Below are 21,382 nucleotides of genomic sequence, written 5' to 3' on the forward strand. Positions count from 1 at the left end.
CCCGTGGCCACGTCCAGCTCGCCTAGAAATGCTGTAACCTAGGCAAAGAGATGGGAATTCATTCCCCCAAGCAGTGTTTACTGAGAACCTACTATGTGCCAGGCTGTGTTCTAGAAACTGGAGATACAGCCGGGAACAAATAGCCCCTAAGTTGTAGGACTGTGGGAGATCAAAGGGGCTCATGAAAAAACACTTAATAAGACGATGCCCAGCACTGAATAAAAACACAGTGGACGTGAGCTGGTTTATTACTATCATGCAGACATGAGTGTGTTTTTAAAGAAGACCCCCCAAGCAGCCCTCTTGCCGGCCTGGAGTCCTAAGGACAGAGCCACGTCACAGGAGCTGCTATAGTTCCCACTCCCCTTCAAAGTCCCCCCACCATTCAGGAGGGGGCTTCCCTGAGGCCAGCTCAGAGGACTGGGCCTAGGGACTGCTCCTCCGGGAGGGGGGGTGGGGAAGGGGAGTGGGGAGGGTCTCCCCAAGGTTGAGTTGCCGTGGGGCACAAGAGCAGACGCAGGTGGGGCTGGGACTCTTGACTGCTCAGATGTTTTGGTGGCTGTCCGGAGGGTCCCATGTGTCCCCCACCCCCGCCCCTACTGTGGTGGATTCGAGGATGGCTTGAAGGCAGCAGTCCTTCTAGTAGTAGAGTTCCTGGTCCCACCAGCCTGGGAGAGAGAAAGAAAGGAGACTCAGTGCTCGGGGGATTCGGGGCGGGGCTGGGGTTGGGGGGAGCCAGGGGCTCAGAGGTTATAGCTCAGTGGTAGTTTGATATGGAGGGTCAAGGGCTTGGAGGTCAAGTATTGGAAATCAAAGTTCAGGGCCACTGCTCTGAGAAAGTTTCAGCCCTCCATCCCCAGGTCCCCAGTCTCCACACTCACTCCCTGGGCAGCAGCGAACTCCAAGTTTCCGGATCTCATCATAGACGAAGATGAGGAGGCCAAAGGGCATGGGGACCAGCCACCACTGGAACCTGAGGCACAGGCGAGATGGCAAGGTCAAGGCTATCCCCAGGTCTGTGTCCTGCAGGCCCACCCCGATGCAGCTCACAACCCCCTCACCGAATGGGCATGAAGTTGAAGATGTTGGGCATTCCAGGGCAGTAGCACAGGAAGCAGCCGATGCAGACCTGGAACACGATGGCGATCACCAGGATCCTGTTCCTGCAGGTGGGGCAGGACGGGAGAGGCTCAGGCTGGCGGACACGGGACAAAGATAGGCCATGAGGAGTGGGGGACCGGATGGGAATCAGGGTACTGGGTCAGAGGAGGCCAGATAGCAGCAGCAGGGAGATGTTCTAAACACCGAACACTGGCACGGCCCGCACCTCTCCAACAGTGGACACCAACCCTGTCAGCATCACCCCGTCAGCTGGTGAAACATAGACGGGCCAGTTGAGAGGCATGAGGTGGGAGCTATTGGCCAGCTATTGATAAGGAACGGTAGCACCTGCACCGGCGCATCAGCACATGCAGTGCTGGGGTTTGCTGGCTGCAGTAAGCCCTGGTCAGGGCCTGCTGGGAGTTGCAACCAGGGCTCGGAGGGCAGGGTGGGGGCGGGGCTGGGGCCAGCTGGGGACACCTGAAGAAGCCCTGCTGGAAGGCAGAGAGGCGGCGTGTCTTGCGGATGAGGACGTCGGCAATCTGGCACATCTCAATGCTGATGAAGAACACGGTGTAACAGGTGTACTGCTGGTACAGGCGCTGCCCGAACGTCTGTGGGCCAGGAGAGAACACAAACAGCCTGAACCCAGGCAGAGAGCCTCTGCAGGCAGCCGGGCATGCGGGGCCTAGGGCCACGAACCCCTAAATGCTCCTTCCCTTGCGTCAGAGGCTGGGTTGGGGGCAGAGGAGAGATGCAGGATCTGCCACGTTTGCAGGGCCCCAGAGTGCAGGGCCTAGAAACCTGGTCTAGTGCAGCTTGGCCGTCGCTGCCTGGGCAAGCGGTAGGCCAGGCCAGTTGCTTTCATAATGAAAAGAGTGATGTAGAATGTTCTGGGCACCTGAAAGGAGGCACCTGGGAAAAGGGAATTCGAATCCTGAGGCAGGATTTTCAAAGTCCAGTGACTCCAGGACCAGGGCAGATGGCAAAAATGACCAAAGTGGGCCAGGTGGGCCTTTGAGGAACACGACACATGCCCTTTCAAAGGGAGTAGCCACTCTTCAGTCCACTTCTTCAGTATAACTATTTTTATACATATCAGTTAATTGTGCAAGGAACACTTACTATGTATGCTCCAGGTCCCAAGTGTTTCACATGTATTATCTCATTTAATCCTCCTAATAATCCTAAGAGATGGATTGGTGGTATTCAAACTTCAACATACATCAGAATCCCCAGAAGAACTGGTTAAAACACAAGCCCCACCCCCAGAGTTTCTGATCCCAGAGGTCTGAGGGGGAAACTGAGAATCTACATTTCAAACAAGTTCCCAGGTGATGCTGCTGGTCTGGGGACCACACTGTGAAAATCACCGCGGTGAAAATCACTGAGATAATATCAGTATATCAGTATGCTCTCCTCTTTACAGGTGGGCAAACTGAGGCACAGAGAGGCAAAATACCTTGCCCAGGGTCACACAGATGTGGGGAGCAGTGGCAGACAATGAATCCAAGCAGTTTGGCTCTAAGATCTATATTCTTAACCATGACAGTAAATGTTTAAGGGGAATATCCTGATCTGTCGCTCTATAGGGCAAACTAAACACGCCTGCTAGCCAGATCTAGCCTCTCTGTGCTCCAGACTTTCACTCAAGTCAGCCATACATGCAAATGCTCTGTGTAAGTGATGCTGCGGGGAAAATAACAGAATGGGGGTGGGGGTGGTGGTACTGGCTCCACACCTGAGACGATGTGTTGCTTTCAGGGCAGAGAGGACCCATCTGCAGCTGGGGTCATCAGAAGCAGGAGTTCGGAGCTCAGGACAGTGGTGGGAAAGGCCCCTCACCCCAGAACTGGCAGAGAGCCTGGGTGTCTGGGAGGCTCTGGCTGAGCTCAGTCACACGTGGAGGAATGAGTGTGGGCCACACTCAAGGTAGGTGGCATCCCATGAGTCACGGGACTCATGGGATGGGACAGGGGCTCACCCACTCCTGGCCATAGCTGTCCTGCAGATCTTGTAGGTGGTGGTTCTCCCAGTATGGCCGGAGCCCCACACACAGCAAAGGGAACCAGCCCTCCTGGGCCATGGCCGTGAAGTAGTCAGTGAAGCCAGCAAATGACTGGATGGCACCTGGGAGAGAGGCAAGGAGGCACAGGGAGACAGAGATGGAGACACAGAGAGACAGGGTCAGGGACACACACACAGAGACAGGAACACAGAAACAGTGGCATGGAGACAGACAAGAACACAGTGACAGACATGGAGAGACAGACACAGAGACAAGGACTCCAAGAGAGATCGACAGGGACACAAGAGACAGGACACAGAGAGAGGCAGGAACAGAGACACACCCAGAGAACCCAAAAAAGACAGGAGGCAGTGACTCAGAGACAGGGTCATGGAGAATGAGGCCTGGGACAGAGGAGAGACACTGGGGACCATAGAGACCATTGTGTGCAGACAAGGACTCAGAGAATGACAGAGACCCAGGATCAAATGCAGACACCAAGATCCAGAACAAGGCAGAGCCCCCGTTAGAGACTCCACAGCAGGCGAGCAGCCCTGCAGGGGAGCCCGCGCCCCGCCCCCGGGCACGCACCGATCTGGAAGTAGGAGTAGGCAGCCAGGGGCTCGTTGACCAATCGGTCACGCTTCGGGTTCCGTGGACGCAGGTGCATGATGTCACTCTCGGCCTTCTCGTACGCCAGGGACACAGAGGGGAACTGGCCAGGAGTGGAAGGAACTGGGGTTGATGGCTCGCCTGGGCCCCTGTCCCTGACTCTCTGGAGCCCCCCTCCCCGCTGCAGTGGGCAGGGACAAGTGAGGTTAGGAGGCAGGACCCACGGTGGCCACACAGCCACACCTGCCTGGACGGCCTGGGTCCGGCTGGCCCTTGTCAGGAATGCCGGCATGTCCAGTCCACACGTGTGTGCCCACCTGTCTTGGTGTCCGTCTCCATCAGAGCATCTGCATTATCTCTGCTATTGGGCGTTCTCTGTCTCTGCCTTTCTCGGCCCCCCTCCTCTCCGTCCTCCTCCTGTCTGTCTGTTTCTTCTCTGGGGTCCTCTGGTCTTGGCCTGTTTCCCTGCTGTGCGCTCTTTCTCTCTTTCTGTCCCTGACTTTCTTCATTTCTTTGTCCCCATCTCCAGTCTCTTTCTCTGTGACTGTGCCTCTGCTTTTTTGTCTCTGTGTTCCTGTCTCTATATCCCTCTTTGTCACTCTCTATCTCTGAATCTCTTCTGTCTCTCTGTGTACATGTGTCCTCCTCCCTGTCCCCCACCCCCATCTGTTTGTGGACACACAGTGGCAGCAGAGCGTACTGACTGAGGGCAGAGGTGCTGGGGTACCTGAACACCTGGGCTTGAATCCCTGCTGTGCCACTTATTAGCTGTGTGACCTGGGGCAAGCCGCTCAAGCTGTCTAAGCCTCAATTAGCTCATCAGTAAAATGGGTATGATAAAGAAATAAAGCTCATCTCATAGAGTAGTTATGAGGACAAAATTAAGTAATTAATGTGTGCCTGGCCCAGAGCAGACATTACGGAAGTGCTGTTGAATAAAGACGTGACATGGCCATGCATCTGGCTGCATTTGTGGCTGGATCTGAGGATCTTTTCTGTCTCTCTGCCTTGGAGTCTATCTGATGCTGTTTATCTGTCCATGTCTGTCGAGGGATGTCTGTCTGTGATCCAAGTTTGGCCAGATATCCGTGTCTGTAAAATCTCTTGTTTGTCTGAGTGTCCACATCTGAGTCCATGTGTGTCTATGAACCTGTCCATGCCTATCTGAGTGTCCACCTGTGTGTCCCCGTCTGTAATTCTGTCCGTGGCTACCTTCCTGCCTGCCTGTGTGTCCACATCTGGCTGTCTGGTATACACACATCTGTATCACTCTGAGTCCAAGACTTTCCGTGGTGGTCTCTGTCCATCACACCTGTCTGTGGGCATATGTCTCTGGGCACTGTGTGGGTGGGGGGCACTGGGGCATCATGTAGACTCACGATGTCGGTACAGAGTTCTATGAAGAGGATGGTGATGCACCCGAGGGGCAGGGGCACGCTGACGGTGATGTAAATAAGGTACGGCGTCAGTTCGGGGATGTTCTTGGTCAGTGTGTAGGCGATGGACTTTTTCAGGTTGTCAAAGATCAGTCGGCCTGTGGGAGTACAGCAGGCACCTCAGTCTCCTCAGAGCCCATTTCCTCCTGTGCCCACACTGCCTGCCCCCATCTCTGACCCAGCCCGGACCCTGCTCCACGCCTGTCACAATGGAGGCAAAGTTGTCATCCAGCAGGATCATGTCGGCTGCATTTTTAGCAGCATCCGAGCCGGCAATGCCCATGGCCACGCCAATGTCTGCCTTCTTCAGGGCTGGGGAGTCATTCACACCATCCCCCGTCACAGCCACGATTGCACCCTGCAGGCAGTGGGTACAGGTGGGAGGTTGGTCAGTGAGAGGGAAGCCCAGGGCCAGCCAAGCCCACCTGCCTGCCTTCATCAGCAGGGTCGCACCAGTCGCTGGCAGCTTTCCACAATCACCAGCTTCTGCTGGGGGCTGGTACGAGCAAACACCATCTCAGGGTGGGTACGCAGTGCCTCGACCAGCTCTGATGGGTCCATGTCCTTCAGCTGCATGCCATTGATCACACAGGCGCGGGCATCCCTAGAGAGGGAGGTGGGAGGGCATCGCTGGGGCCTCAGTCTGTGTGGGGTGTGGGAAGACCACAAGGAAGGCTGAAGGGGGCTTACTTCCTGTTAACCTGGTCCACGGGCACACGGAGGCGGGAAGCGATGTCCTCCACTGTCTCACTGCCTTCCGAGATGATGCCCACACTGGATGCAATGGCCTTGGCTGTGATGGGGTGGTCACCTGTCACCATGATCACCTGTAAGGGGAACCAGCAGACCCTTGACCCCTTCAGATTAACCCACACTCCCTGTCCTCCCCAGTGGACATCCCCCAGCCCCAGCCACAGTGATTGGTTCAGGGATGAACATGTGATTCAATCTGGTACAACTGTCAGAGAGGCATTCTTTTTTTGGTGGGGCGGCTAAACAGGTGGGACGTTAGTTGGAGCTGCTGGAGGGTCGTCATCTTTGTCCACCACAATGGAGAACTGCTTGAGAATGAAGCCAGCAGAGAGAAAAGCAGAGCTGAGACGTGGAGAAAGGCAAGTTCCTAAAGACATTGAACTCCTGGATCCAGCTATACCTGAAGCTTCATTCCCCAGAACTTTTCAGCTCTTGAACCAATATATTCCTTTGTGGTTCAAGCCATTTTCGGGTGGGGTTCTGTCACAGGGTCCTTCATCCCCAAATACTGCCATCCTCTGTTCTCACCCCTGCCTGGTCCTCTCCCCAGGGACATACCCGGATGCCTGCTGTGCGGCACTTGAGCACAGCATCAGGAACGGTGGCCCGGGGTGGGTCTATCATGGATACAAGTCCCGCAAAGCACAGGCCACTGGATGGAAAGTTCATGTCCTCCACGTCAAAGGCATAGCCATGCGGGTAGTCCTTCTCACTCAGGTAGAGCTGGCAGAAGCCTGACCAGAAAACAGGGAAGTCAGAGAGGAGTCCTGGGTGAACCCTTTCATAGCAAGGCCAGGCGATGAGTAAAATAACCAGGTGCCTTGCACCAAGCACCTATGGATGCCTGACCCTGTGCTGAATCCTTCATTCACATTACAGTTAACCCTCTGTATACACAGGTTCTACATCCACAGACTTAACCAACTGTGGATCAAAAATATTCCGGAAAAAATTCCAGAATATTCCAAAAAGTAAAACTTGAATTTGCCACACACTGACAGCTACTTACAGAGCATTTACATTGTATTAGCCATTATAAGTAATCTAGAGACGATTTTAAGTATACGGAAGGAAGTGCATAGGTTATATGCAAATACTCCACCATTTTACATAAGGGATTTGAACATCTGCAGATTTTGGTATCTGTCGGGTAAGGGTGTGGGGGAGTGTGGTGGGTGTCCCGGAACCAGTCCCCATAGATACTGAGGGACCACTGTATCTGAATCCATCCCCACAACCGCTCTGTGAGGCTACTAGCATCCTCATCTTGCAAATGATGAAACAGGTTTAGAGAAGGGACGTTTCTTGCCAGAGGTCACACACCAAGTAAAGTGGAAGATCCAGAAATTGGACCACAGGTTTGTGCCTTCCGGAGTTGAGGCAGGGGTTAGGGAAGTTTAAGGAGTCGAGACAAAAATTGGCGGGGGTTGGGGGGGAGGTCAAAGGGTCAAGAGGAGGACGCTGAAAGGCAGAGGTGAAAGAAAGCAAGGGCAGGTCATCAGCTGGGGCAAGAGCTGGGGAAAATCAAGGGATCACAGGTTGGGTCAGGATAGGTAAGACCCAGGTGAGAACAGGTTGGGAGAGGTTGGGTCAAGGTAGGCATTGAGGACAGTGTTCAGGACTGAGAGAGGGAAAGTCAAAGTTGGGCGTGTAGACTGGGGCAGGTCAACTGTCAAGCAAGGATGGGAAAGGTCAGGGTCAGGGCTGGGCCGGGAAGGTCGGGCAGGCTCCGTGCTAGCGCCTCCTCGCACGCGGGTTTAACCTCTACCCTGGCTTGGGGGTCTCACCCAGGACGCGTTCGCCCAGGCCTCCCAGGCTGAGGTAGGCAGTCTGGAAGGCCTCGCGCCATTGCTCATCCAGCGGCAGCTCCTGGCCCTTGATGAGGATGGAGCTACAGCGCTCCAGCACGCGCTCTGGGGCCCCCTTCATTACAAGCACGTGCCTCGGGTCGCGCGGGTCCTCCAGGGTGTGGATGGACAACTGTGGGCGGAGGAGGAGGCGGTGTTGTGGGCGAGGTCAAGAGGGAGGGGCGGGGCTTGGGGAACGGCGGGGCTGACGGCGCCCAAGCGCGGCCGGAATAGCCCTGGGAAGGTCAGGCTGGGACCGAGGGTGACGGGCTTGCTTGGTGGGCAGGTCCTTGGTAGAGGCTGAGGGTTGGGGCGGACCTAGGGGGCCTAGTTAGGGGACTGGGCGTGGGGAACGGGCGGAATTTGGGTCGGAGTTGGACTGGGGTGGGATTTGGATTAGGAGCTTCTCCCCACCGAGGGACTGACAGCTGAGAGCGGGCGGAGCGTCCGGGACCTCGGTGGGGTTTGGCTGTGGGCGGGACGGGAGATGTGGGTGGGGTTTGGCTGTGGAGAGGGAGGGGACTGAGAGTGAAGCCCAGCCGCAGGCCAGTCCTGAATGTGGGTGGGGCCTGCAGTGGGCAGGGCTTGTTGTGGGCGGGGCCGGCCGCGGCTGGTGCACACCTGGAACTTGTTGGTGGAGTTGAAGGGGATCTCGCAGACTTTGGGGAAGCGCTCGCGGTAGCCCATGGCATTGCCCAGCGTCAGCTCCGAGAACTTCAGCAGCGCAGTCTCCGACGCGTCCCCGATCACGATGCGCTGGGAACGCAGGCCGGTGTCAGGAGCGCTCCCGGCTGCACCAGGATGCTCCCGGTATCCCCTCCCCCGAGCGCCCCGGCTCTCACCTTGGGCACGGGCACTGCGTCCTGGCCCGACTTGAAGGCAGCACGATTACACAGGGTGAGCACGCGGCACAACGCCCGCCACGTCTCCGAGGACTGGTCAAACGTCTGCCCTGGAGGTCAGGCATCCAGGCTGGGGCCGCGAAGGAGCTCTCCCATACCAGAACCGAGCCCCGCCCCCCGGAATCAGGACTGGATCCCCGCCCCAGACCTGGGTGGGACCCAAACAACTCCTCATACCCCAGGACGGAGCTTTCTCTCCAGACTCACTATCGTCTCCCATGAGACCCAATAAGTACCAAGCCCCTTCACAGACTTGCAGCTTAGCCCCCTCCCTAGACCCAGGACGCAGCCCTTCGCCTGATCAGATGGAGCCCCCTCTCCATTAATGCAAAGCCCTCCCCACGCTCCCTTCAGTAACCGCAGAGCTCCCCCCTAGGTCTCCACCATCTACCGGACCCCGCCCAGCTGCTGTCTCCTCCCACCCCCACACCTGACTGGTCTTCTGTAGTGTCAGCCGAGTGGATGTGGTTGTCGAACCACAGATGGGACACAGTCATGCGGTTCTGAGTGAGGGTCCCCGTCTTGTCAGAGCAGATCACTGACGTGGAGCCCAGTGTCTCCACTGCTTCCAAGTTCTTGACTACACAGTTCTTGCTGGCCAGCCGCTTGGCTGTCAGGGACAGGCAGACCTGCGGGAAGGGTGAGGAATGCAGGCGTGGGGACCAGGCCTTGCTCCCAGTCCCACTTCCCTCCTCGCCAGGCACCGGGGATCCTTTACCCTCGCCACAGTACTGCGTATGCAGCATCCCCCTGCAAAGAGTAGGCTTTTTCTTGCCTCCAAGCTTTTGTCCAGCCTGTGCTTTCCACTTGGGATGCCTCCCCTATCTGTCCACCAGATATACATAGCCAGGCCCTGCTCTAAGCTGCCCTAGCTGAGATTCTATAATTTCTCTTATCAGCACAATCAAAATGAGAAAACTAACATTCCCTGAGCCTCCTCTTGGGCTGGCCCTGGACTGAGTGCTGACTCTTGAAGGCTACCCACAGCCTTCAACACTGGACCTCAGCCTCCTCCTGTCAAAGTCCCTGCCCGTTCATCTCTGAGTCCTCAGCGTGTGGCACAGGACATGGCCCAGAGTAGCCCCGGGGGGGTGGGGGGGTTCCTGAATGGATGGGATAAGTGGAGAGATGGGGATGGGGGAGAGGATGGGGGGGAGGATGGGGGGATGATGGGGGGAGGATGGATGACGGGAAGGTGGGTGGGTGGATGGGAGCAAAATGGATAGATGGACAGAGAGGGAGAGGATGGAGGGAAGCCCGGATGAACGAACAGACAGAGGGACAGGCCTCTCAGCTCACTGCACTGCTCTTCTGCTTCCCCAACTCACCGTGACAGTGGCCAGCAGCCCCTCAGGCACATAGGCTACCACAATGGCCATGAAGAAGACCATGGCCCGCAGGAAGGTGTAGCCAATGCACATGGCCACTATGAAAAATGTGGCACCAAAGAGGATGGCCAGGCCTGCGATGATGTCCACAAAATGTTCAATTTCGATAGCGATGGGTGTCTTCTCATTTTCTACTCCCGAGGCCAGTGATGCGATGCGCCCGATGATGGTGCGGTCGCCGGTGCTCACCACCAGGCCCTGCGCGGTGCCTGCAGTGGGGCCAAGAGGGTGACTCAGCGCTGGGTGGGCAGCACTGGGGGCGCGCACAGCAGCGTGAACCAAAGGAGGGGCAGTCATGGAAGGCGGCGGGGGCAGCATGAGCTGGGAAGGGGGTGGCAATAATGGGAGCTAGAGAGGCAGTGTGACCCGAAGAGTTGGCAGTCATGCGACGTAGAGAGGCAGTGTGTCTCAGAAGGAAGCAGAAGGGGGCAGTGGAGGCAGCGTGGTCAGCTGGGTGGGTGGGTGGGGACCTCACGGACCCTCAAGGCACATGGTGGAGAAGAAGGCGATGTTGCGGGTCTCCAGGGGGCTCTCGTGCGTGCACTCAGGTGAGCGGGTCTGCGGCTCAGACTCTCCAGTCAGTGAGGAGTTGTCCACCTTGCAGCCCTGGGCCTGCAGGATGCGGATGTCAGCTGGCACTCGATCTCCGCCTTTCATCTCCACCAGGTCGCCCACCACCAGCTGATCTGCGTTGATCTGGAACTTGTCGCCATCTCGGATCACCGTTGCTTGCTGTGGGGCAAGAGCACCAGAGTTGAGCGGCGTAGGGAATGGGGGTAGAAGTTGCTGCATGCGGTGGGGAGGCGGGGAGGTGAAAAGTGGGGAGAGGTGAGGACCTGTGGGGAGAGATGGAGGCCAGGGATGAAGGGCAGGCTGGGCCTGATGGGAGGGGCCACAGAGAGATGCCAGGAGACTGCCAGTGCCCATGTGGAGACTTGGAACCTCAAGTGGCCAGGGGCTGGGGACCCACCTGGGGCACAAGGTTCTTGAAGCTGGCGATGATGTTGGTGCTCTTAAACTCCTGATAGTAGCCGAAGCAGCCAGTGACCACAACCACAGCAATGAGGGCCAGTGCCAGGTACAGCTGGCGGAGGTGGAGCAGGGCTGGGTTATGACTCGGTGCTGGAAGCTCCCTGCCTGAGGCCACCTGCCTGCTCTCTGGTGCCCTGGTAGTTTTTTCCTCCAAGGTCACCTCCGTGGTTTTCCCCCACTCTACTAGGAAGCCTCAGGCACTATTTCCTGTGACCTGTGTCCCTATCCCCATGTTCTTCATATCCCACATTCAACTGCCCTGTATTCTGTGTGTCTTATGTCCCTGTGTCCATACATCCCATTTCCTCTGGCTCTGTGGCCCCATACACTATGACTTGTGCCCCATGTCACCATGCACCTTGGTGGTATGTGTTCCATTTTCCTGTACCCCCCAAGTCTTGCGTTCCCCACAGTCCCCTGTTCCATGTTCCCGTGTCCTAAATTCCCTGTGTTCCAAGGTTCATATTCTGTGTTTTCATCATCTGTGTGCCATCCTCTGTGTCCCCTGTGTCGAACAGCTCCTGTGCCCTCACGTCCCCACTTCCATGTGTGCTGCAGATGTGGTGCTTCGTCTTCTGTGTCCTCCATGACCAGTGTCCCATGTCTCAAATTCCAGGTGCCTATGTCCGATGTCTCCCCATGTCTATGTACTCTTGAGTCCCCGTTCTGTGTCACATGTCTTAAGACTTTTCAAGCCTCTGTCCAATGTCACGTGTCCCTACATCCCCATGTCCCTTGTCCTGACCCCGGTCATATATCCAATGTCCTCCTGTCCTACATCTCACTATTCTCTATGTCTCTGTGCTCCCATGTCTAATATCTTATGTCTCTCCATGCACTGTGTCCTGAGTCTTGTGTTTCTTGTGTCCCCATGCCCTTGTGTCCCCATGTGTGAGTCCCAGTGTCCCCTGTGCCCTCTGTCCTTGGCCTGTCCCATGCCCTCTGTTTCCCAAGTCCCATATCTTAAGTGTTGCATGTCTATGTCTTTGTATCCCTGCTTACGTCCTCTATCTCTGTGACACAGTCTCCCCTGTGTCCCCTGTGACCTACGTCCTTGGGTCTGTCTCATATCCCAGTGTCCTTCGGCCCCCATGACCCATGTCTTAGAGATGTTTTCCACCTCTCTATATCCCCATCATATGTCATTCGTGTTCTGAGTCCTATGCTCAATGTCCTCTGTCCCCCAGGTCCCTGTGTCCCATGTCTGGCCCCAGCACCCGCCACTCACATTGTCGTCCGTGGTGAGGTCGCCCTCGCTGGCCTGGATGGCAAAGGCAATGAGGCAGATGGCAGCGGCCACCCACATGAGGCACTGCAGACCGCCCGCCAGCTGCCGGGCGAACTTGACGTACTCGGGGGTGCCCCGCGGCGGCCTCAGGGCGTTGGGCCCGTCCCGCAGCAGCAGCTCGGCGGCCAGGCTGGCAGACAGGCCCTGGGGGCGGGAGGAGAGGGTCTTGGTGGTCACTAAGGACTCTCCTCTCATCAGTGAGAGCTCCCTTTCCCTGCCTCCCTCTCCCTGCCCCCCCCCTTGCCTTGTGCTTCTTTCTTTCTCCGTCTTTGTTGCCGCCCCTCTCCCCATCCCTTCTTTGTGTCTCTCTCTTCTCTCCCGCCTTTCTCTCGGTGTCTTTCTTCCTGCTGTTTCTGTCTCTCTTCTGTCTCTTTTTATCTGCTTCTCTTACCTTCTCTCTCTGTTTGGCCTGTTTGGCCCTTTCTAATGTGTTTCTCTCTCTCTCTCCCTCTCTCTCTCTCTCCCTCCCTCTCTCTCTCCCTCCCTCCCTCTCTCTCTCTCTCCCTCCCTCTCTCTCTCTCTCCCTCCCTCTCTCTCTCCCTCCCTCCCTCCCTCTCTCTCTCCCCCCTCTCTCCCCCTCTCTCTCTCCCCCTCTCTCTCTCCCCCTCCCTCCCTCTCTCTCTCTCCCTCTCTCTCTCTCCCTCTCTCTCTCTCTCTCCCCCACCTCTCTCCCTCCCTCCCTCTCTCTCTCTCCCCCCGACCCCGCGCCCCCCACCCCTGGCTCCTCTTTCCTATACCCACCCCTCCCTCTGCCCCAGCTCACCTTGGTCGCACTGGTCTGGTATTTCTGTTCCAGCTCAGGCACTGACAGCTGGTGGTCGTTCTACATGGAGAAGGCACAACACTCACTGTCTCGTGGGTCCCCACCCCTGCCCTTGCCCAGCCCCACACAGCCCCCCACCCCACCAGGCCCCCTGGGGCCTCTGCTCACAATCTCCATCTCCTTCTTCATGTTCTCCAGTTTCTCCTTCCTCTTGCCCCCTCCACTGCCCGCCTTCTTCTTGCTCATCTTGGCTGCCACGTCCCCACTGGGACCAGGACCCAGCTCTACCTGGTACAGCTCGTAATTCTCCTGGGGGTTGGGAGACGGGGAAGGCATCAGGTCCCTCTGGAACCCCTGCCTCCAACCTCCACCCCCCGACCCCTGACCCTACTCACTGCCTTCCCCATGGTGCCCGGTGTAGCCACCCTCCTTTGCCGGAGACGGAACTGGGACCTGGACCAGCCCTGATATACCCAGGGAGAGAGGAGGTGGAGCAGGGCGGACCTGATTACAGCTGATCACGGGGCTCCTTGGGGTGACCTCCAGGCCTGGGCAGCTTGGGCATTCCCTACTGGGCTGCTCTACCTACCCAGACCCCATCGCAACCTGTCACTGAGATCAGGGAACCACTGGGAATAGCTGTACTAACAAGAGGAATAGCAAACATATGGTGCTCATTATGTGCCTGGCACTGTGCTAAGGGCTTTCACATATTAATTTATTTAACCTCACAACTACCCTTTGAGGTGAGTGCCATTCTTACCCACTCCCCTTACAGATGGGGAGACTGAGGCACAGAGGAGTGAAGTCACTTGCCCATGTCCCCAAGCTAGGACGTGGGAGGCAGGACTCAGAACCAGGCAGATTGGCTGCAGAGTGTCCCCTTTTAAGCCAAATAGCAGGCGCCAGACACCTGGAGGAGGGGTGGGGGGTAGGGTGCTCACAGCAGTCGCTGTAATAGCTGTCAGTTCAGAGCACTTGCTCAGTGCTGGCTCTGCCCTGTGCGCTTTGCTTGAATGCTTACTTAGCTCCTCACAACAGCCCTGCAAAGTTACGTTCTCTTATTAGCTCCCATTGTACAGATGGGGAAACTGAGGCACAGAGAGGTCAAGGACTTTGCCTAAGGTTGCGATGACTAAGTATCAGGGACAGGATTCCAGCCCAGGTTTGACCCCAGAGCCTGGTTCTCATATGGTACCATCAATGAAAACACTCACACTTCACAGCAGCACTGCCAAACATGTGCCAGGTACTACACATATGTGATCTCATGGGTCCTTGCAAGAAACCCCTGTGAAGGCAGCACTATTATTCCCATTGTGCAGAGGGGGAAACTGAGGCTCAGAGGACCCCAGAGGCGTGCCATACTCCAGCTACAGCCATCACAGCCCTCGATTATTCCCCTGTCCCCACCCCAACCTGCCCAGGTGGGGAAACCACGGTGCAAAGTGGGGAAAGGACTTTTTGAACTTGGTGCTTAGTGCCAGGTTTGAGGTCTGGGAACCCCCTCGAAAGCCCTCCAGTCAGGGATCTCCTTGGGCAGACGTGAGGGGCTGGCCTGGTGGAATGGCAGGTCCTTGATATTCTCATGCTTGGGCCTCACAGGGTGGACGTGTCTCCAGGGGCAAGTGTGGGTAGATCTGATAAGATAATTGCTTTGGCGATGTCCTTCTCTTCTGGGGCAGGTCACCTGGGAGCAGCTGGAGCCTCTCCCCACCACCACCCAGCTACAGGAAACCCCAAGAGAGGAGGCAGGGCTGAAGTCACACTCACTGCCCTTACAATGAGTCCACTCGTTCACGGGGGGCTTCTCTCTCTGAGTCACACGTGTAAAACAGCTTGTGTTACTCCTCTGTTTACAACCCTCCAAGGGCTTCCCTTCTCACTCAGAATAAACTCCAAAATCATTCCTGCAAGCTCTGGCCCCAGCTCACCTGCCCCAGCTGTCTCTACTGCCAAGCCGTTGGCACTGGCCTTGCTGTGCTTTGTACAGGCCAAGGTCATTCCTGCCCCAGGGCCTTTGCACCTGCAGTTCCTTCTGCCTGGTACCCTCTTCCTTAGATGTCAGCATGGCTTTTTCTCACCTCCAAGTCTCAGCTCATATGTCACCTCTTCAGAGTGTCCTCAGTTATAATACTGCATCCCCATCAGGCTCCATCCCCTCACTCTGTTTACACACACCCTTTATCCCAACCTGACATTGTATCTCATTTGTTTGGTGTCAATCTTGTCCCATGAGAGGGAAGACCGGGACTTGGTTGTGTTTGCTGCTGTATACACAGCACCCAGAACAGTGCTCTCAGACACACAATAGATGCTCAATAGTCACTGTTGGATTGAAACAGGATTTATCTCTTTGAGTGGTTGGGAACATTCACTTGCGAACTTGGAGCACCAGCCAGGCTCTCAGGAAGTCTCAGTCATTGGGAACTCATCTGGTGCCCCTCGCTGTGTCCAGGGCCTGGGGCAGATATGCAGTCATGCCTGTACAGACTAGGGAAGCCCACAACCTAAGTCACAGATGGAGAGACTGAGGCACCATCACTGGAGGCAGAGGGCTGACCTGTGATACTGTGCAGACCTCTGTCAAAACTCAGGGACTCTCCTTCTCTGGTCCCTGTCTCACTTGTTTTTCTCATTTCTTAGTTTTGTTATGTTAATTTTCAATGCTTTATATTAAATATTTTAGACCTACAAGTTACAGGGATGGTAAAATGAACTCCTGCCTACCCTTCACCTAAATTTAACAACTTGACCACGTCTGTGCTAGATAGATAGATAGATAGATGATAGATAGATAGATAGATTTTGGCTGAATCATTTGAGAGTAAGTTAGAGACAGGATGCTTGTTTATCCATAAATACTTAGGCATGTGTCTTCTATGAATAAGGACAGGCTTCCCTGGTGGCGCAGTGGTTGAGAGTCTGCCTGCCGATGCAGGGGACACGGGTTCGTGCCCAGGTCCGGGAAGATCCCACATGCCGCGGAGTGGCTAGGCCCGTGAGCCATGGCCGCTGAGCCTGTGCGTCTGGAGCCTGTGCTCCGCAACGGGAGAGGCCACAACAGTGAGAGGCCCGCGTACCACAAAAAAAAAAAAAAAAAAAAAAAAAAAAGTAGTAGTGTATGAATAAGGACACTCTCTTACATTACCACAGTTCAATGATCAAATTCAAGAAATTAACATGGATATGACATTATGAACTAACTTAGAGAATTTATTTGAATTTCCCCATTTTTTCCTCTCCTGTCGTTTTCTTGGTCCAGGATCCAATCCAGGACCACACTTCGCATTTAGTCGTCCTGGTTCCTTAGTCTCCTCCAATCTGTGACATTTCCCCAGTCTTTCCTTGCCTTTCATGACCTTGACATTTTGGAAGCTATCTCCATTATTTTGTATAATATCCCTCGGTTTGAGTTTGCCTATGGTTCCTTGTGATTGGCAGAAGCACAGCCGAGACGTGTGTCCTGCATCCTGTCAAGGCGGGCTTTATTTTTGAGCCTTCAAGCAGTTTGGAATGAGGTAGACATTTGGGGGGTATCAAGAGGCTTAGGTAATGACCAGAGGGCTGTTCTATGATCTCTTTATTTTCTATTCAAAATGCTGACACAGTCACAGTTGGCACTCAGCTGGACTGGTGATTCAAACAGTGGAAACACAGCCTCTGCCTGAGACCCCAGACCTTCCACACCCAGCCCAGCCTGACCCTACTCTAGCCTCAGGGCCTCATCCATTCTGACTGGTCAGTGCCCAGTTAAATTTTTTTTTCAGCCCCCCTGATTACACAGCCTTCAGATGGTACACAGCTTTCAAGTTCTGTGTCTTTGGAGGATCTTTGCTTGTGCATTTATTCCTTCACTGCGTGTCCAAGCAACCCTAACCCTGTCTCAGGAGTGGACACAGCCGGTTGCCCACAGTCAGGATCTGGATAAAGCGGGAGGTGCGCCAACGTTGGCACTTGAAGCGGCGCCGGGGCGGACTGTGCCATGTGGGGAGGGGACGGGCAACTCCCAGCACCATTCGGGGGCAAAGACTTCTCACAAGAATCTCACAAGCATGACACGATCCATTCAGCACGGTGGAGCAAGATTTCTCTGAGCCTGGGGCACACGGATCATGGAGAATTTTTTGAGAACAATTAATGGTCAGAATTGAAAAAATTTTTCCTGACTGTTAGAGGACAGACTATTAAATGGATGGCGAACATCTGAGTCGGTTTTCAGGGGAATATGAACAAGAGTCTCCTAGAATCGTGACCACAGACACTCTTAGGGGCTCAGCGTCCTACAAGGCCTGCTGGAATCAGACCCCTGGCTGTCCCTCCTTCTTCCCCTGTGCCACTTCCCCTCCATGTTTTAGGATGTCCACTTGTCAAAACGATCATTTCAAGGGAACTCCCCGGCGGTCCAGTGGTTAGGACTCCTCGCACTCATTGCCGAGGGCGCGGGTTCAATCCCTTCTCAGGGAACTAAGATCCCACAAGCTGTGCAGCGAGGCCAAAAAAAAAAAAAAATCGTTTCAAAACTTTGGCACGTGCAGTTTCCTCTGCCTGAAACGCTCGCCCTGTGTCCTCCCCACGTTCAACTACCTCTTGTCTTTCCTGCTCCAGCACAGATGTCCCTTCCTCCAGGAAATCTTCTGGGACAACCCGCCAGACTGGGTCAGGTACCCACCCTGGGCTCCCACAGACCCCTAGGCTTCCCTTTCCCAGCCCTGACCACTCTGACCCTTAATTCCTCCTTCACAAGCCTGACCAGTCTGGGCTGTCACTATTTGGTGACATTTCACCTCCCCGCTGGACTTAGAGGATGGGATCCAGGATGCCTCAGTCACCACTCTGTGCCTGCACCACCCAGCCCAGAGTGGGCCCAGGCTGGCCTCAGGGAGTGTTTGCTGAGTGAAAGAACTCATTGTGACCTTGATTTTCTGTCTGTGTTTGGTCTCTGATAAGATAGTGGACTCAGCAATGCCCTTCGCCTCCTGGGCAGGTCACCCTTCCCCCACCTGCATCCCCCACTCCAGACCCTGGGAAGACTGATGCTAGGGGTCCAGCAGGCAGGCACCTTGCTTCCTCTTCTTCTTCCAGCTGGCAGGGGAGCAGGCAGTGGGTCAAGGAGTGAGGGGCAAGGTCGCCCCAGCCTGGCTAAGCTGGCAGCCAGGTCTCCTGTGTTCTGCTCCTTTCCCACCTTTGTCCAGAAGTGCAAAGGTCAACTGTCCTCAGGAAATTGCCAGGCTTCCTTATCTGGGATCTTAAAATCATACCCCGAATCCAACCATCTCTCCCTTCTCTGCTCCCACTCTGGTTCAACTTCCATCCCTTCCTGTCTGGGCTCTGGCAGCAGCCTCCTCCCTGGTCTCCCTGCTCCCATCCCGCCCCTACAATCTGCTCCCCACATGAGGCCAGAGGGAGCCTGTGAACCCCTGAGTCAGACCAGGGCCCTCCTGGCTCAGAGCCCTCCTGGGGCTCCACCTCACTCCAGCTAAAAGCCAAGTCCTCACATTGGGACCGGAGGTCCTGGTGAGCTGCCCTGTTGCTTCCCTGACCTCAGCTCCTCCCCACCTCCCCTCCCCACCTCCCAACCCCTCGAGCCCCCAGGTCCACACCAGCCACACTGGCCTCCCTGCTGTGCCTCAGACACAGTGAGCAGCATCCTGCCTCCTGGCCTTTGTATTTGCTGTTTCCTCTTCCTGGAATGCTCTTCCCCCAGATTCTGCACAGCCCCCTCTCTCCCTCCATCGGGTCTTTACACAACCGTTGTCTTCCCAGTGAGACTCCTTGACTAACCTAATTAAAATTGTAACCCATGGTCTCCCTCCTGCCCTCTCCATCTCCATCACCTTCTCCACTGTCCCCCACCAATAGCATTTATCACCTTCTAACCTATGTAATTTTTCTTATTTATCTGGGTTCTTCTGTATTTTCTGAATCCTCCTGAGAGAATGTGAGCTCCATGAGGGCAGGCTCACCTCATGCCTATTTTTGTTTGTTTGTTTGGCTGGTTTTTTTTGACTAACGTATCCCTAGTGCCTAGAATAGCAAATAGTGAGCACACAACAAACTTGTATTGAATGAATAAATCTCGGGTCCCTGGGACACTCAACAGTATGCAGCAGCCATCATAGTCGCAAATACTGACATGGACACATGGTCCTGCCTTGGGATGATGTTCTTTGTCCATCAAAGACTCATGTCCCCAACATAAAACAGAGGGACAGACACACACAGACACAATGTCCAGAAACCCAGGATAACAGTTGACACTCACTGAGAACTTATCGCACTCAGCCCTGTCTTCAGTGACTATACGTGTGAGCTCGTTTCATTCTCACAGTAACCTCATCAGGAAAGTACTGTTTTTATTCCTATTTCACTAGGAAGAAACTGAGGGGCAGAGAAGTTAAATGACTTGGCCAGGGTCACACAGCTAGTAAGTGGCAGAGCCAGGATTTGAACACATGTAGCCTGGCTGGAGAGTCCTCACAGACTTGCGGATACACAGAATCACACCAGACACCATTTGGCAAAAAGGCCTCACATGAAAACCAACCTCCATTCAATGATTTATGGAATGTTTACTGAGCACCTACTACATGCCAAACTTTTTGTTGAGCACTGAGATTTGCAGTGAACAAAACAGTCATGGTCCTGCCTGCCCATGGTCCTTGCATTCTGGGGTGGGGGGACGCTGGGGGGCAAGGAGGGGAGGGCAGGGCCAGGACACAGCTCCGGGAAGCACACTATTAAAGAAGATGAAAGCACAGTCTGAGAGCTGTGAGAACCAGGAAAGGGGCGAGGGTAGGTGCTCAGGAGACAAAGGATAAGGGACCCTCATGAAGGAGAGTGGGTTCAGCAATGTCTTGCGTTTTTGAGAGCCCCCAGGACCCAACACAGAACCTGGCACACAGCAGGTGGTTCACTATTTGCTGAATGAAGGCATGGCTGGAGGAGTCAAAGGCAAAACTCACAGATGTTTGATAGAAACCATGAGAACTCTAGGCTGCATTTTATGATTAGGGCAGGCCGACTCCCCACTCCCCATGCCTGACAGGGAAGTTGAGAAAATAGAGTTAAAAAAGGTATTCTTGGATAAAGAAGTATGCAAAGTTCAGAATGGGGTTCAGAAGCCAAAATGAGGGATACAGGTCTCTTGATCTAACTGTCTAAACTGGGAGCCAAAATTCCAGAAGGGGGTGGTGAGGAGATGCAACATCTTTGATAAGACTTCCTTCAACTTCTAGTCAATCAGAAGAGGAGAATCAACAAGTGGGACTGGGGACTTCCCTGGCGGTCCAGTGGTAAAGAATCTGCCTTCCAATGCAGGGGATGCGGGTTCGATCCCTGGTCAGGGAACTAAGGTCCCACATGCCTCGGGGCAGCTAAGCCCGTGCGCCACAACTACTGAGCTCCAGCGCCTCAACTGGAGAGCCTGCTTGCCGCAAACTCCAGAGCCCACACACCCTGGAACCTCACCACAACTACAGAGAGAAAACTCAGATGCCACAACTAGCACACGAAGATCCCACATGCCGCAACTAAGACACTACACAGCCATAAATAAATAAATAAATAATAAATCTTTTTTTAAAAAGGGACTAATCAGGAAAGTAAGCCAGTCCATACCAACTGTCAGCCAATTGGTAAAAAAGAACAGAGGGGTGGGCAGGGCCAGCATAATCAGGCCAGCGGATCTGTCCAGGATACATCCCCTGTGCATGTCAGCCAATCATGAAAGGAGGACAAAATGATGATAGGGATGGACGAGCAGCTGGCTGATATGAATTCCTAGGCTACGTATGCCTTCTTGTCTTTCCAGCCAATCAGGAATGGGAGCGGAGGAACAGCTTTGTTTTTTTTTTTTCTTTCAGTACTTTGAAAATGTCATTCTAATGTCTCCTGGTTTCAATTATTTCTGATTAGAAGATAATCCTTAGTTGATAAGACTATATTGTATAACTGAAATTTGGTAAGAGGGTCAAATATAAATGTCCTCTCACACACACACAAAGGTAAATAAATATGTGAGGTGATGGATGGGGGAGTCCTTTCACAATGTATATGTATATCAAATCATCACGGTGTACACTTTAAATACCTTACACTTTTATTTGTCAATTATACCTCAGTAAAACCAGAAAAATAAAGAAGATCGTTTTAGGGTTTTTTTTTTTTTGTTCCCTTGAAGTTCAGAGTGTCTTTTCTCTGTGGCTGCTGTGATGGTTAGTTAATTTTATGTATCAACTTGGCTAGGCTAT

The 21,382-nt window shown here is 54.4% G+C and overlaps 1 protein-coding gene across 2 annotated transcripts; it reads right to left on the reverse strand.

Moving 5' to 3' along the window:
• Window positions 1-639: 639 nt before the first annotated feature.
• ATP4A (ATPase H+/K+ transporting subunit alpha) lies at window positions 640-13,737 on the reverse strand (the record flags this gene model as incomplete). 2 transcript variants are annotated; one of them, XM_081215592.1, is made up of 21 exons in its annotated part: window positions 13,299-13,737; window positions 13,131-13,190; window positions 12,308-12,511; window positions 11,018-11,131; window positions 10,527-10,779; window positions 9,988-10,256; window positions 9,090-9,288; window positions 8,600-8,709; window positions 8,379-8,513; window positions 7,698-7,890; window positions 6,469-6,644; window positions 5,848-5,984; window positions 5,638-5,761; window positions 5,347-5,515; window positions 5,101-5,255; window positions 3,701-3,824; window positions 3,086-3,231; window positions 1,582-1,715; window positions 1,062-1,163; window positions 882-973; window positions 640-668 (listed from the first exon to the last, which is right to left on the reverse strand). In XM_081215592.1, the coding sequence occupies exons 1-21, from the start codon at window positions 13,464-13,466 to the stop codon at window positions 640-642; spliced, it is 3,093 nt and encodes a 1,030-aa protein (XP_081071718.1). In that variant the 5' UTR covers window positions 13,467-13,737. The 2 variants fall into 2 exon arrangements, with proteins under 2 accessions (XP_081071718.1, XP_081071717.1); XM_081215591.1 differs by having other exon boundaries at window positions 5,611-5,761.
• Between the last annotated feature and the right edge of the window lie 7,645 nt (window positions 13,738-21,382).

This window comes from Mesoplodon bidens (genome assembly GCF_964165515.1).
Source record: "Mesoplodon bidens genome assembly, chromosome: 18".
NCBI classification, from domain to species: domain Eukaryota; kingdom Metazoa; phylum Chordata; class Mammalia; order Artiodactyla; family Ziphiidae; genus Mesoplodon; species Mesoplodon bidens.